General features: G+C 46.2%; 1 protein-coding gene across 1 annotated transcript in view; it reads right to left on the minus strand.

Annotated features, from left to right (window-relative positions):
• Nucleotides 1-7,314, minus strand: part of efnb3b (ephrin-B3b) — a 116,095-nt gene extending 108,781 nt beyond the window's left edge. The window contains exon 1 of the mRNA XM_015946264.3: nucleotides 5,852-7,314. Within this exon, the coding sequence (XP_015801750.1) occupies nucleotides 5,852-6,000 (149 nt within the window). The 5' untranslated portion in view covers nucleotides 6,001-7,314. The remainder of the gene's footprint in view (nucleotides 1-5,851) is intronic.
• Nucleotides 7,315-13,650: the final 6,336 nt, after the last annotated feature.

Genomic DNA, 13,650 nt, shown 5'->3' on the forward strand with positions numbered 1-13,650 from the left:
CCACCTCTTCATGGGCTCGCCACCTCTAAACCCACGCTTCCTGTCATTTCCATCCACAAATAAAACGCTTTTCACTCCTCCAGTCACGGGGGAATTAAACGTTCTTGTTTATAGAGTTTTTTCACGAGGTATTCTTCGAGCTTCTCCGTGTCTGCCGCTAGTTATTCTCGGCTCTCTTTATGTTTTTGAGGGCACAATGGTGGCGGTGTAGACGACAGCAGCGTCCTGACCAATCACAAGCTTGCGTTGTCCGTCTCAACGGACGGATGTTTAGAAAAGAGAGCTCGACTCGGTGCGTCCTCGCGGAGCTCTCCAGCAGGCCCGCAAGGACGGATAATGGTGTTGCGTGTTTCCACACTGACGCAGACGGAGAAGCATGAATCAGGCTTTACTGTCTCCATTCCGACTGAACAACAAGACCTAATGGTAACACCAGATGTGTCTTGGAAGCGTCCGAGCTGACTTTTCCAACTAAACTCAATCTTACAATTTGCAAACATCGTCTGGCTTTTAAAATCGCGAATCCCGATATGTCGCATCGTCTCCCCTGTATTGTGATATATATCGTATCACTAGATTCCAGCCATTGCATGCTACTGGTGATGTCTGTGTTCATAAATCACCACCAGATTTCATCTGAAAGACATAATGCAAGGCCGGCGATGCTCAATGAAGTTTTTGGAGATCTGAGCGATTTTAACATGGTACCAATAAGTGTTGGCTGTCCTTGGACTTAGCCGTTAGCTCATCACCCTTGAAATGGCCTGTATTTGATACCTTCTAGAGTCCTGGAACCCCCCAAGACACTTTACAACACAGTCAGTCATTCACCCATTCACACACACATTCACAAGCTGGTGGGGATGAGCTACATTGTAGCTACAGCTGCCTTGGGGCGCACTGACAGAGGCGATGCTGTCACCGGTCCCTCCAAACACCACCAGCAGGCAAGGTGGGTTGAGTGTCTTGCCCAAGGACACAACGACAGTGACAGACTAAGCAGGGCTCAAACCTGCAACCTTCACATTATGGGGCGAGGACTTAATTCCTGTGCCACTGTCACCCCGTTGGAAGAAAAACTATTTCTCTAAACATAGGTTGTTCGGGAAGCGTTCTCCTGCAGGTTAGATGGTGATTATCCATAACCTTTGGAGAAATGCTTTAAAATGGCAGAAATGCTCCTTTAAAAGTAGAGCTTAGTGGATTGACATTGGCTGGTTGCGTCTCTGTCCTTTATCCATACTTCATACTGGCTTCCCAGTCCAGCAGTCGGAATCCCTCTGTCCCCTTGGAGGGGGAGAGGATTGTCCTGGCCCAGTCCAAATGCTGCCAGCAGGATTGGATGATCCTGCTCAGGCAGAGCGTGCTGTGAAGCAAGCTAATGTGAGGTCTGTGTGTGTGTGTGTGTGTGTGTGTGTGTGAGGGTGTGTGTTGGCTGGCCCCGCAAAGGGGCTCGGAGTTCAGACGCCCGGGGGCAATCTGCAGAGTGATGCTGGGACACATGTGACCCCGTCAGACCTATGGCCTGGATTACTGTTACCACCACCACCAGCCCGTGTAAGCCTGTGTGTTCCTGTGCATGTATGGAGAGCGAGAGAGAGAGAGAGAGAGAGAGAGAGAGAGAGAGAGAGAGAGAGAGAGAGAGAGAGAGAGAGAGAGAGAGAGAGAGAGAGAGAGAGAGAGAGAGAGAGAGAGAGAGAGAGAGAGAGAGAGAGAGAGAGAGAGAGAGAGAGAGAGAGAGAGAGAGAGAGAGAGAGAGAGAGAGAGAGAGAGAGAGAGAGAGAGAGAGAGAGAGAGAGAGAGAGAGAGAGAGAGAGAGAGAGAGAGAGAGAGAGAGAGAGAGAGAGAGAAACTAGAAGAAAATAAAAGTTGCTTGTTTCTGCATGAGGTTGGACATTTTGAGCTCGCTCAGCCAGCCGTACACTTTTAATCTCTCCCAACTGGAACATCAGCACTTTTAACAATTACAAAAATCCCAAAGTCGCTTCAGGAGCCCAGGGGAGTAGGAGAACTAAATTAGTTCTTGAGCTAACCCCGGCATATTAACAAGAGCGCTTTATAGCTGTTATGATGTTGATGAATGCGCGCCGCCCCGGTCAAATAAACGTATAATCGACTAATAAAATAATGAAGGAAATCCTCCAGGAACAACAATCTGTGACGCCTGCCAATAACCTCGCTTCTGTGTGTGTGTGTGTGTGTGTGTGTGTGTATTTTTTACCATCTCTACTGTGTGTATTTGATGCTCACTTGCACATGCAACAAAGGAGATCGTTTAGGACCACATGGTTTTCACATGTGTCCGACAGCGGCGGAGAGGGGAGGTCGAGCCCCGTGAGGCTCCGTGTGTGTGTGTAGGAATCTGTTGAGGTTGAGCGGGTGTGATGGGTCCGTGTCTGTGTTTTCACCAGTCAGACAGCAGATCTGTCCGTCTGCCAGCTCGAGACGCCCCGAGAAAGGATGAAATCAGAAAGAGAGAAACAGATTTAGCCTCTGGTGGGGCTGGCTGCTTTCCTTCTTCTCTTTTCCGTCCAGCTACATCAGCTGAAACTTCTTTTCACAGCTCCTGTTGCTCTCAGCTCATAAACTCACACACACTCCTCTTTTTCACCAGAGAGAGAGAGGGGGGGGAGCTGGTGTCTGGTTGGGTTAGCGGGCAGCTTTTGCAGTATGGTTTACATTATTTTACTCCTTTTTTCCCTCAAACACATTCAGTGTCTCCTGGTTTTAAACTCTAAATGGATTCAGTCTAATTATCTGGCCTCAGGGTGAGGGCTGCAGGCTTCGGAGGAGGGGAGTGGAGTTTCGGGTGTTGGAATGCCGCTCCCCGGGACAGAACTCCCTGTCTGACCGCTCCATCCCGAAAGGCCCTCGTCATAAAGACGTTCGTTTTCTTCTCCTAGTTGAAACACTTAGCCTAGTTATAGCTAGTCTTTTATCTGGTGCCAATTAGTCGCCGATTAATGAATTATTAAGAACCAGCAAAGAGAGGGGGATTAAATTTTAATGTGGATCTTAGGGGGGTGGTTGTATTACACGTTACCGCGAGCACGGAGCGAGGAGCCGCCCACCCTCGGCAGCCGTTTACAATAATCCACAGCCGTTTACTAAAGTAAGGAGGGAGGGTTGGCTTAGAAAGCAGACGCCGAACTCAAACTAGCAGAAAGCGCCAGAAACTACAAAACTCCATATGCTGTGACCCAAACCCAGATTCCTCTCAGCACTCAGTCACGTGTGTGTGTGCTCATGCGCTGGATGTGCTTTACGGGTCACCTGTCGCCCCGGCGAACGCTCCGCTCCCCTCCCCTACACTCCCGAGCCGTAATGGGAGATTCGATCTTTCATTAGGGCGGCCGTGTAAGGCCAATACCGGGAGATGCTGAGATAAGGATAATGTATGTCCGTGTTCGGAGCTGGGGAGGATCTTCCCAAGGTGATCGTTCTGGTTCAGTTCCCTCCTCCTCCAGCAGAAACTGTATTGGCTCTTGAGACCTAACTGCTATTGACTTACGCAGGGTTAGGAGCGTCTCCGCGTCCACTCTGCTCTCCCCGCTTCTGGTTTCTCTGTTTGTGTTCCACCTCTTGCCTCCGTCCTCTCCGTCCAGCTGCGGTCTGTTCAGGGAACCGGGGGCAGTTGATATAAGTGGGCGGATGCGTCCCTGGGTGACCCCAAGTCTTTTGATTACATCCTTATACACAGATTATTTATAGTTTCTCTCTGGAGCCGGGGATGGCTCCTTTCCCGCCTCACCTCTGTCATCCCTGACACATTTCTGGTTGCATCACCGGCTGCTGCAGCGCCGTAATTAGTAGCTGGATGTGACACATGTTTCCAATTTGCTACGTCTGGTCAATGGGATGATGGGGGGTGGGGGGGTGACAGAGCCGAGGGGAAGCTGACATAAAAAATGAGATTGATAAGACGATGGCCGCAGGTAGACGGCCATGACTTCACAGCTGCGTATCGCTGAGAAGAGCTGGAGGTTCGCTGACTTCCCACACCAGAGCCTGATTGATACAAACTCCTGCTTACTCTTCACCTCATTTCGGAACTACAAACATGATGTGTGTGTGCTCCGGGAGCTTTTCGGACAAGCAGAGGCTCTCAACATATTTCAGCCCACAGCAAAAAAAAAAAACCCTTTTTCGCCTCAGCGCGGCTGAAACTAAAGCAAAAGCTCTTGTCGAGTAAGGAGAAACAAGCTCATGAAAGTATGTGAAAGGACTAAGAAAATAAACTCAAGGAAGGCCTAAGCTGATTAGCTATGAATAGTAAGCTCCATGAATAAGCTGCATATACAAAAGGCTTTGTACTTTGAATATATGAGTGAGTAAATCTGTAGGAATAGCTGTGAAGTCTGGCGTCTAACATCCACTAAACACTGAACCCCATTAGGAGACAATGGCGTGGAATCACCTGTTAGGCCTGGACAGCCAGAGCTGCCCTCCCGTGTCCGACACCCCCCCCCCCCCACCCCCACCCACCCACCGCTGACAAAAAGCCCTCATTAAGGGCTTCGTGCCTCACTTCACAGCAGGAGCCCACGCACAGAGGTGGAGGAGCCAGTCAGGGCCGTAGCCCACGGCACACGGACGCGCCAAAAACATGCTAGCCCCCGAAGGAGCCTCTGGCGTGGGTGTGGGCTTCTGGATGGTCGGGAGGGGGTGGGCAGTCTTCTCCATAGTGAAGTGTGTAATGTAAGCATATTCTCACGAAAATATGAGCCATTCAAGGCCACCGATCCATGCTGATGGTTCCACCGAGCTGGAAAACACCTTTGTTGCAATTTGTTCCCAATTTTCACCTCCATATAAGCTGCCCTTTGGACACCCTCCCCCTCACAGCCTGGTTCCCACCATCCTCATACCCCCACCCCCCCACCCCCACCCCCCACCCCCCACCTATTTACCACAGCCGATCAACATGTAGTAACTGGGATCAGGAACTCCTTTTTGTTTTGAGTGGTTGTGTGTGTGAGTGTGTGTGTGTGTGTGTGTGTGGGGGGGGGGGGGGGGGGTGACGATACAAAGTTTACAACACCTAAAGTTGTGCCTCATTTCAATATAGATAAGTGGAAATATTCAATGGACCAAAACTGTCCAATGAAAATGTGTGTGTGTGTGTGTGTGTGTAACGGGGGGGGGGGGGGGGGGGGGGGGGACAACGACAATGGAGAAAGGCTAGATTAAGAAAGTCAAGTTCTTGATGTTGATTGTTCTTTTGTTTAAAATAAAATCTATCTGACTGATATTGGGAACGCTGGGAATACTCAAACCATCACCACTGGTACTGGTTCCTTCAGTAGAACCAGACCCTGTTGTAATTAAAAACAAAACCTCCCTTCAGTGGACATGCACCTAATAAGGCTCAAGGAAATTGGCAGAGCTGTGAGAAAAGTGGTGTCGGCCATTAGAGCTGGACAGAGGAGAGGTGTTTAAAATGGCATTTCCTTGGCTAGTGCCTGACACCTTCACCAGAGGTGGTGAGGGTGGGGGGTGGAGAGGCTTGGGGACCAAGGTCAACCACCAACAGCAATCAGAGCATCACATAAGTCTTTATTATCCACAGCTTCCATCCTCTGTTGGCCCGGAGAGTTTCCAGTGAGAAGAAACCATCAATTGGACTAACTCAGATTACATGTTTGGATTAAAGTCCAAACACTTCTAAATAATTTTGATTATTTTGGAAGAGCAGAGCAACACACTGATGGGATGGAAACGTAATAGAAAACTCACTAATGCTCTGACAGAGGAGGCTCTTAAACTTTGTGGAGAAGTCTCCATAGCTCTGCGTCTCAGCCTGCAGGAGGTCTAAACTTCTCCTCCTGAGGGAATGCTGCAGGATTCCTACCTTTCGTTCATGGAATTCCAGTAGATTGGCTCCATATTGCTGGCCGTCGTTCCCAGTAAATCCAGTATGAATACCAGCAGGATCCACAATCCATTACCGCTCCCTCTAAACGCCATCTCAACCCTGACTCCCAGTAAATGCGGCCCCATCTACAAGAAAGCAGCAGCACTTTCTGGGCTTAATGCCGCAGTTTTTGTTTCTGTGTGCAATAAAAACCGAAAGCAATGGACTGTGCGCCTAAACCAGTCAAAGTGCGCAGAGAGAGCGTGCCACGCGCATTCACATGGATCCAAAACGAGACAAACTGAGCTGGACTCACAGGGGAAAGAAATCAGAAACACTTGGTTATTTGTTCAATCCGGTGCGTCCAAGTCTCCAAATTCAGCAGGATTTATGCGCGTCCACGCTAGTTGAATCCCATGATTCCCATACTTTCTACCCAAAACGAAAAGAACTCCAAACAATCAGAATTCTGCAAAATTCTTATTATTGATGGGGAAATGACTGCCTCCAAAAAGCAAATTCTGCTGCCTTTCTTTGCGCTTGAATTGTCTTATTTAGTCCCCCGAACAACGTTCCCTTGTTCTCTTTGGCTTCTGTCTGATTTCTCTCCCATTCCCTTGTTCCCTCGCTGGAATATCAATCTCCCAACATGCCAGGCTAGACTCAAACGGGAATAGTGTCACTCGGATTTAGAGACACAAAAGAGGTGGAAAAACGGGAGAAAATGTGTTTTAAAATAAAAAAGATGTGACTTGTATCCACAGCTCCATCCCCACGAAGGCGCGTTGATGCTCAGTCTGTGCGCGTTACGATCCTCCTTTTTTACTTATTTGAAATAAAAACACAAATAAAGATTGTAAATCCAGATGAAAAACAATTAAAAAAAATCTGCAAAACCTCAGTTTTAGAAAAAACTGAGATCCAGTTGATAAATCCGGGGTAAATTCAGGAAATGAAAGTGAGAGAAACAAACCAAAGCTGGAAAAGACGCGAGTCCATAATAACCCAGCCTCGCTCGGGTCAAACTTCAAGTGAAGTGATGAAAAGATAAAAAATAGATTTATATCATCAGAGCTGGGAGCTGTGGGCATCAGTGCCGGCTGGAAACGTGCGTCTCTGTGATGAAGCGCATCATTTGGAGAGCTGAATCGGCCGGAGGAACGCGCTCCGTGCGTTATCTCATCCGTCTCGGCGTCTCACAATCCCACCGGTTTGACTTGCCCTAATGCTCGCAGCGCATTGACAGACCGACTGGCTTGTTTGGGAAGAGGAGGAGGAGGAGGAGGGAATAAGGGGACGTGGATGAATGGAAAAAAATCCCCATCCTTCGACTGGCAGGCGGGCAGGCAGGGCGCACTGACGGAGCGCAATTCTTCTAGGCTTTTGTGGAGAGGTAGAGGGAGGGGGCGGTATCGAGTCCCTTTTAACACCTCCTTCTCTCCTCCTCCCCTTGGACTCGGACCTCCGGTCTCCCCGGTTCTGCGTTCTGCCTCCTTTCAAACAATAACTCCCCAGTGCACGCGCTTCAAACCCCTGACAGAAGAGCAAGAGCGCCCTCAGTGCACCACTCTCGGTGCAGGAGCCCCCCACCCCCCACCCCCACCCCCACCCCACACACACACACACACAAAAGAATAAATAAATAAAGCTCCAGATGTAATTTTAGAATGATTTTACGCAAATGTCACTGCGAGGTTTCCTCCTATACAAGAGTGTAGGCGTTATTAGAACAGGGGCGCGCCTGAGAGAGCAGCAGGAGAGCCTCTAACACCCCCCCCCCCCCCCCAGCTGATTTGGAGGAAATTATGACACCATTTTTGGATTAAATTTGAGTAATTTGCAAAATTTCATAAAATGGGGGATTGGGGGTGTGGGCAGTACTATGAGGGTCGACGTGTATCTGGCGCTTTACCAAAGCAAATATGTTTAGGAGTATGACGACCCCCATGTGTGAACATCCTGCAGCAGTGAAGAGAGAGGTGACTTGATCTAGAGAGGACCAGGATTTTACTCCGAGGCCCGTGGACTTTTTCCTCATACATGAAAGCTGTCAAACCTGGGCCTCTACTGCCCTCATGTGGCAGCATGGGTGCAGGAACACAACCAGCCTGCAGGTTTGGAGCTTTGGTGTTTGGCTGACTCAGGGAATCCATACAGAATACATACTGCTGGTCAGGCTGTAACTGTTACTTTAAAAAAGTCTGACTCTAAAAAACATTTAAACAGCCTCAAGAACCAAAAATATATTAATTCAATTTACAGATGACAAGCATTCATGGTTGGGTCCAGCAAAATAAAGGAGTTAAACACCATCAGAGATATTTTTAGCAGGTGCAGTGAGAAAGTTCCCAGCCTCAGGAGAAGGAGGGAATACCAGTGTGTGTGTGTGTGTGTGTGTGTGTGTGTGTGTGTGTGTGTGTGTGTGTGTGTGTGTGTGTGTGTGTGTGTGTGTGTGTGTGTGTGTGTGTGTGTGTGTGTGTGTGTGTGTGTGTGTGTGTGTGACTGATAACTATCTGCCTCTCACCAGAGGATCCCTGTTGCACCAAAGTCTCTTCAGTGACCCTGGACACACTTAAGTGAGTAAATGTTACTTAAATAGCGCCTATCAGACAGAAAATCACAAAGTGTTTCACATAGATCTAAACAAAACAAATAATGTCATAAAAATATAACAATAAAACCAATTTAATTATAAAATACCTTAAAACAAATGAAAGATGATTACAAATTTTGAATTAAAAATATGATGTAGGAGTAAATATAGTTGCTTTAAGGCTTAATATATTACCTTTACTTATGACCAGGAAGCTGTAATATTCTATATACACTCAACAAAAATATAAACGTAACGCCTTTGTTTCTGCTCCGGTTTTTCATGAGATGGACTTAAAGATCTAAAATTCATTCCAGATACACAATATTACCATTTCTCTCATTGTTCACAAATCAGTCTAAATGTGCAACACATTCTCACTCAAAAACAAACGCTTGGTCAGCCACCCTCCACGTCAGACCCCTGACGCCAAAAGTGCCCTTTTTCGTTACTTATGTGCGAAAAGGGGTTTTTCCCTTTTGTAACTGCAGATCCCAATGCAGCGTAAAACTGACGTGATGAGATATCCGCTGATGCGGCACCGAACCATCTCATTTAACCACACCTAAACCTTAACATTTCACTATTTATAACCTTCCCCTCACCCTCATCCTAACCTTAACCCTCATTTAACCGATGCGGCACCGAACCAGCTCATTTAACCACACCTAAACCTTAAAGTTTCACTATTTATAACTTTCCCCTCTCCCTCATCCTAACCTTAACCCTCTTGCTACCTAAAATGTTACTCTCACTGTGATCAAGCGTTTGTTTCCCACGCATTCTGACTCTGACTGTCAGAGTCTGACTGAATTTTCGTATTTGCCGCCCAAGGGGAACGTTAGAACACACCATCTGGCGAGGCGGAGGTTACAAATACCCTCTGCTTTTAACCTCCACCTTGGTAGTTGTAACCTCCCCCTCGCGTTGGCTCGGTCCAAACTCGACCAATGACAAGGCGGCTCCCGCTTTTAGAGCAATCGACACATCACTAACGTGTTCGCTAGCAAGATGGTTAAGGTTAGGATAGGGGTGAGGGGAAGGTTAAATAAGAGGATAAGGTTAAGGTGAGGTACAATGAGCTTGTTTAGTGCCCTGGCTGCGGACATCCCATTGCGTAAGTTTTACGCTGCATTGGGATCTGCAGTCAAATTAGGGAAAAAACCCTTTTGGCACATAAGTAACGAAAAAGGGCACTTTTGGCGTCTGGGGTCTGAGGCGGAGGGTGGCTGACCAAGCGTTTGTTTTTGACACGCTGGGAGTGAGAATGTGTTGAAACGTGTGATAGTGAGCACCTGTGCTTTGCTGAGATAATCCATCCCACCTCACAGGTGTGGCACATCAAGATGCTGATCTGACATTATGAGGCGTGCACAGGTGTACCTTATACTGCCCACAATAAAAGGCCACTGAGGGGGGTGAATTTTTTTCTCACTCTTCTGTTTAAGTGTATTAAAAGCCTAAAATTATGTATAATTAATGAGCATCAGACCCACGTGACCACAGAGCTAGCTCCGGGGAAAGGTCTCAGTAGAGCCTCGGCCTGACCTGAAAACTGTTCTGTCATTTTCAGTCTCTCAACTTAGACCACTAGTTGTAGCGTTTATGCGTTCTTTGTTGGATATTATTTGTGCAATTGTTGGACAAAATGACTTGCTGTGGCATTAATTGCAGTAATAGAGCATCCAAGGAGTCGCCACTTCATTTTTTTCAGTAAGTAAAATTATATTTATGTATTTTAGGTCACTGCCGAGCTGAGTTTAGATTTTAACATGTACTGTTTAACCATGAAATTTAAATGTAGTAGGGTAAACCCCAGTGCATTTAATATAATGCTGCACTTTAGAAAATGGGTTGAAATATAACATGTTGGTGGAGCTGGGTTCCGACTATCGGCTTGTGGAGCTCTCGGGAGACCTCTGTTTTCCACCCGTTTCTCCCCTCCCCACAGTTCGGCGCATCTCTGATCGCCGCAGCTCCTGTCTGCTGCATGGGCTGCCGGCTTGTGGAGCTCTCGATGGAAACCGGTTTTCCACCCGGTTCTCCCCTGACCATTTCTGGATGTTACAGTGAAAATAAAAGATTTATTTAAAAGCTGGTTTTTAAAAGTTTCCAGACTGTCAATACTATGTAAGGATAAAGGAAGATCATTCCAAAGTCAGGGTTCAACACTCTGGAAGGAGTGATCACCTCGACTTTTATATCTGGTCTTTGGAACTTCTAGAAGGTTCTGGTGGGTGGACCTGGCTTGGGTTGGAGCATATGGCTTTAACTGTTCAGTAATACAGGGAGGAGCTTGACCACGTAGAGCACTGAAAGTTATAGTCAGGATTCTAAAGTTAATGGGTAACCAGTGCAGACACACTGAAACTGCTCTGCTAGCAGTGACCGCATTTGATATTTACAACCATGGCTTCCGTTTGCATATACTCCCTAGCACGGGCATCACATGGAAAGCACACTCCTGGTTTGAATCATACCTGACAGGACAATCTTTCAATGTATCTTGGCTCAGACAATCTTCTGCTGTTAACTATCTTGCCACAGCTGTCCCCCAGGGCTCTGTACTAGGACCTCTTCTCATTGCCATCTATACCACCTCAGTGGGTGAGATCAGTCACATGGCTTCTCCTACCTCTGCTATGTAAACAACAACCAGCTCTATCTCTCGTGCCCACCTGATGACCTGATGAAGTCTCTGCACAAATCACTCTGACATATCAAGATGGATGAAATGTCACAATCTCCAACTCATCCTCTCATAAACCGAATTACTTGTCATCCCAACGAAACCATCCATACGGCACAATATCTCAATCCAAAATTATTTCCTGTCTCTGGGTCTCTTACAAAGGCAGTTCAAAATTTGGGTGTTGTGATTTTTGACCAGATGAATTTTAAAGATCCCGTTGCCTCTGTCGCTTGTTCATTCGCTTTGCGCTGTATAATATGAAAAATCAGACCATACCTAACACAACATGCCACCCAGCTCCTGGTGCAATCTACTGTCATCTCCCGCCTCGATTACTGCAATGCCCTTCTAACTGGTCTTCCAGCCTGTACTGTGAGATTTCTTCAAATGGTCCAGAATGCAGCGGCGTTTCTGGTCTTCAATCAACCTAAAAGAGCACATGTCACCCCTCTTTTCACTGAGATCCATTGGCTACCACTAACTGCATGTATCAAATTCAAAACACTAGCACTAGTCCGAAATTGTACGGCTCCCATCTACCTGAATCCTCTTGCAAAGGCTTACGTCACGGCCCAGTCGCTCCGGTCATCAAAGGATTGTTGGCTAGCAGTGCCTACACCACGCTCAAGACAATCCAGACTGTTTTCATGTGTCATTCCACAGATGTGGAATGACCTACCAAGCACTACCAGACCAGGGGCTTCCTTGTTGATTTTCAAGAAACTCCTGAAGGCCCAACTCTTCAGAGAGCATCTTCTAAACTTGTACCCTCCCTGAACCTGTCCCTCACTCTACTGCTCACTCCTTGTTCGCTTACCTTTATGATTGATTATGCTTCCTCACTGCCACCTAGGATTGACTGATTAGTGTTTGTTGTTAGCCTAAAGGGCAACCTGCTGGCATCACTTGTAAGTCACTTTGGACAAAAACGTAAATGCTAAATACATCAACAAACATTAGAAAAGGAGTGATGTGAGCTCTTCTGTTTGCTCCAGTTAGGAGCCTTGCTGCAGAGTTCTGGACCAATTGAAGGTGGTCAAGGTTTTTTTTTTGTTAAAACATGTGAAAAGTGTGTCACAGTAATCTAGACGGGAGGAGATAAAGGCATGGATAACCATTTCAAGTTCATTTTTTCACACCAACCTTCGCAGTTTGGAGATATTTTTAAGTGATAAAAACAGTTTTGGACCAACGTTTTTTAGTGGCCTTCAAGAGACACTGACTGGTCAAAAGCAACACCCAAATTCCTCAAGTTTGACCTGATGGCAGAAGATTGCAGAAGAAGACCAAGTTGTTGACTAATCAGGGGAACCATGCTCTCAGGGGTAATAATCCGACATTCAGTCTTTTCACAGTTTAACTGAAGGATGTTATCTTCTAGCCAGCTGGTGATAGCTGATAGACACTCTAGTAATTCACAGTTTGTAGAGCTCAGAATCCTTAAAGGAGCAGTACAGCTGAATGTCATCTGCATATAGGTGATAAGAGACATTATAAAAATAATCAATTATCTGTTCAAGAGGGTGTATGTACAATAGAAACAAGAGTGAACCCAAAACACTGGGGGACACTTAGACAGGTGTCCCAAAAAAAAAAAAAAAAAAACATATCCATATGAAAGTGAAGAAAATTGGCACCAAAAGTTTACAAAAACAATTTGCCATTTCTCCATTGTCAGCATTTGCTTGTGGATGTAAATAACAGGGATTTTAGGTTTCGTAGCATCACTGCCCACGACTAAAAAAATTGGGGATTTGCACCTACAGGCAGACACCATTTTTTTCCTACATGGGTGGAAGAGGATATTTGGTGTGTCCAGCAGAATACTAAATTCATCACATTATTTAAGAAAAGAACATAAAATGAGCTTTTATGTAAAAAGAGGGCCACAAATCTATTATCTCTGAAAGTATAGTAATGTGTTTGTGTTCATCTGTTAAGTTAACATTGATGCTACTGCAAAATAATCATCAGCAAATAGAAATGCTGTGAGTCAGTTTTTGTTTTAGCAGATAGTGAGCGAAAAGCTGGTGTGCTTGTAGTTAAGAGACTTCCTGTCACATACATCAGTGATGCCTTGTAATGGTCCTCCAGGACAACCAGCCTACATTTTTAACGGGTTCTCTGTTTCAGTACACCTGATTTAAGTCAGTAGGCTAGGTGATTAACAGGCTGTGAAGAACTTGGTGACCACTGGTAGTACAACTATTGGATCAGGTGTGTTGAAGCAGGGTAACAACTAAAGCATGCTGGATGGCCCTTAAAGACAAGGTTTGGACACCACTGGCTTTCTGCTGTGTGAAATTTTTTGCCAAAAACTTAGTGGTTACCTTTTGTTGTTAGCCAGTCCCACTAGCAAAACATCTCATGAACCCTTGATTGGATTTAATTTACACGTCCATCTACAAATGGAGTCAGATCAAAATGGCAGCTAAAGCTGATTGTAGCTAGCAAACAAAAAATGGACTCAGTCACATCACATAACAGAGCATTAATGGAATTTAGTGGCTT

The sequence above is a fragment of the Nothobranchius furzeri genome, chromosome 2 (genome assembly GCF_043380555.1).
Source record: "Nothobranchius furzeri strain GRZ-AD chromosome 2, NfurGRZ-RIMD1, whole genome shotgun sequence".
Classification (NCBI taxonomy): Eukaryota; Metazoa; Chordata; class Actinopteri; order Cyprinodontiformes; family Nothobranchiidae; genus Nothobranchius; species Nothobranchius furzeri.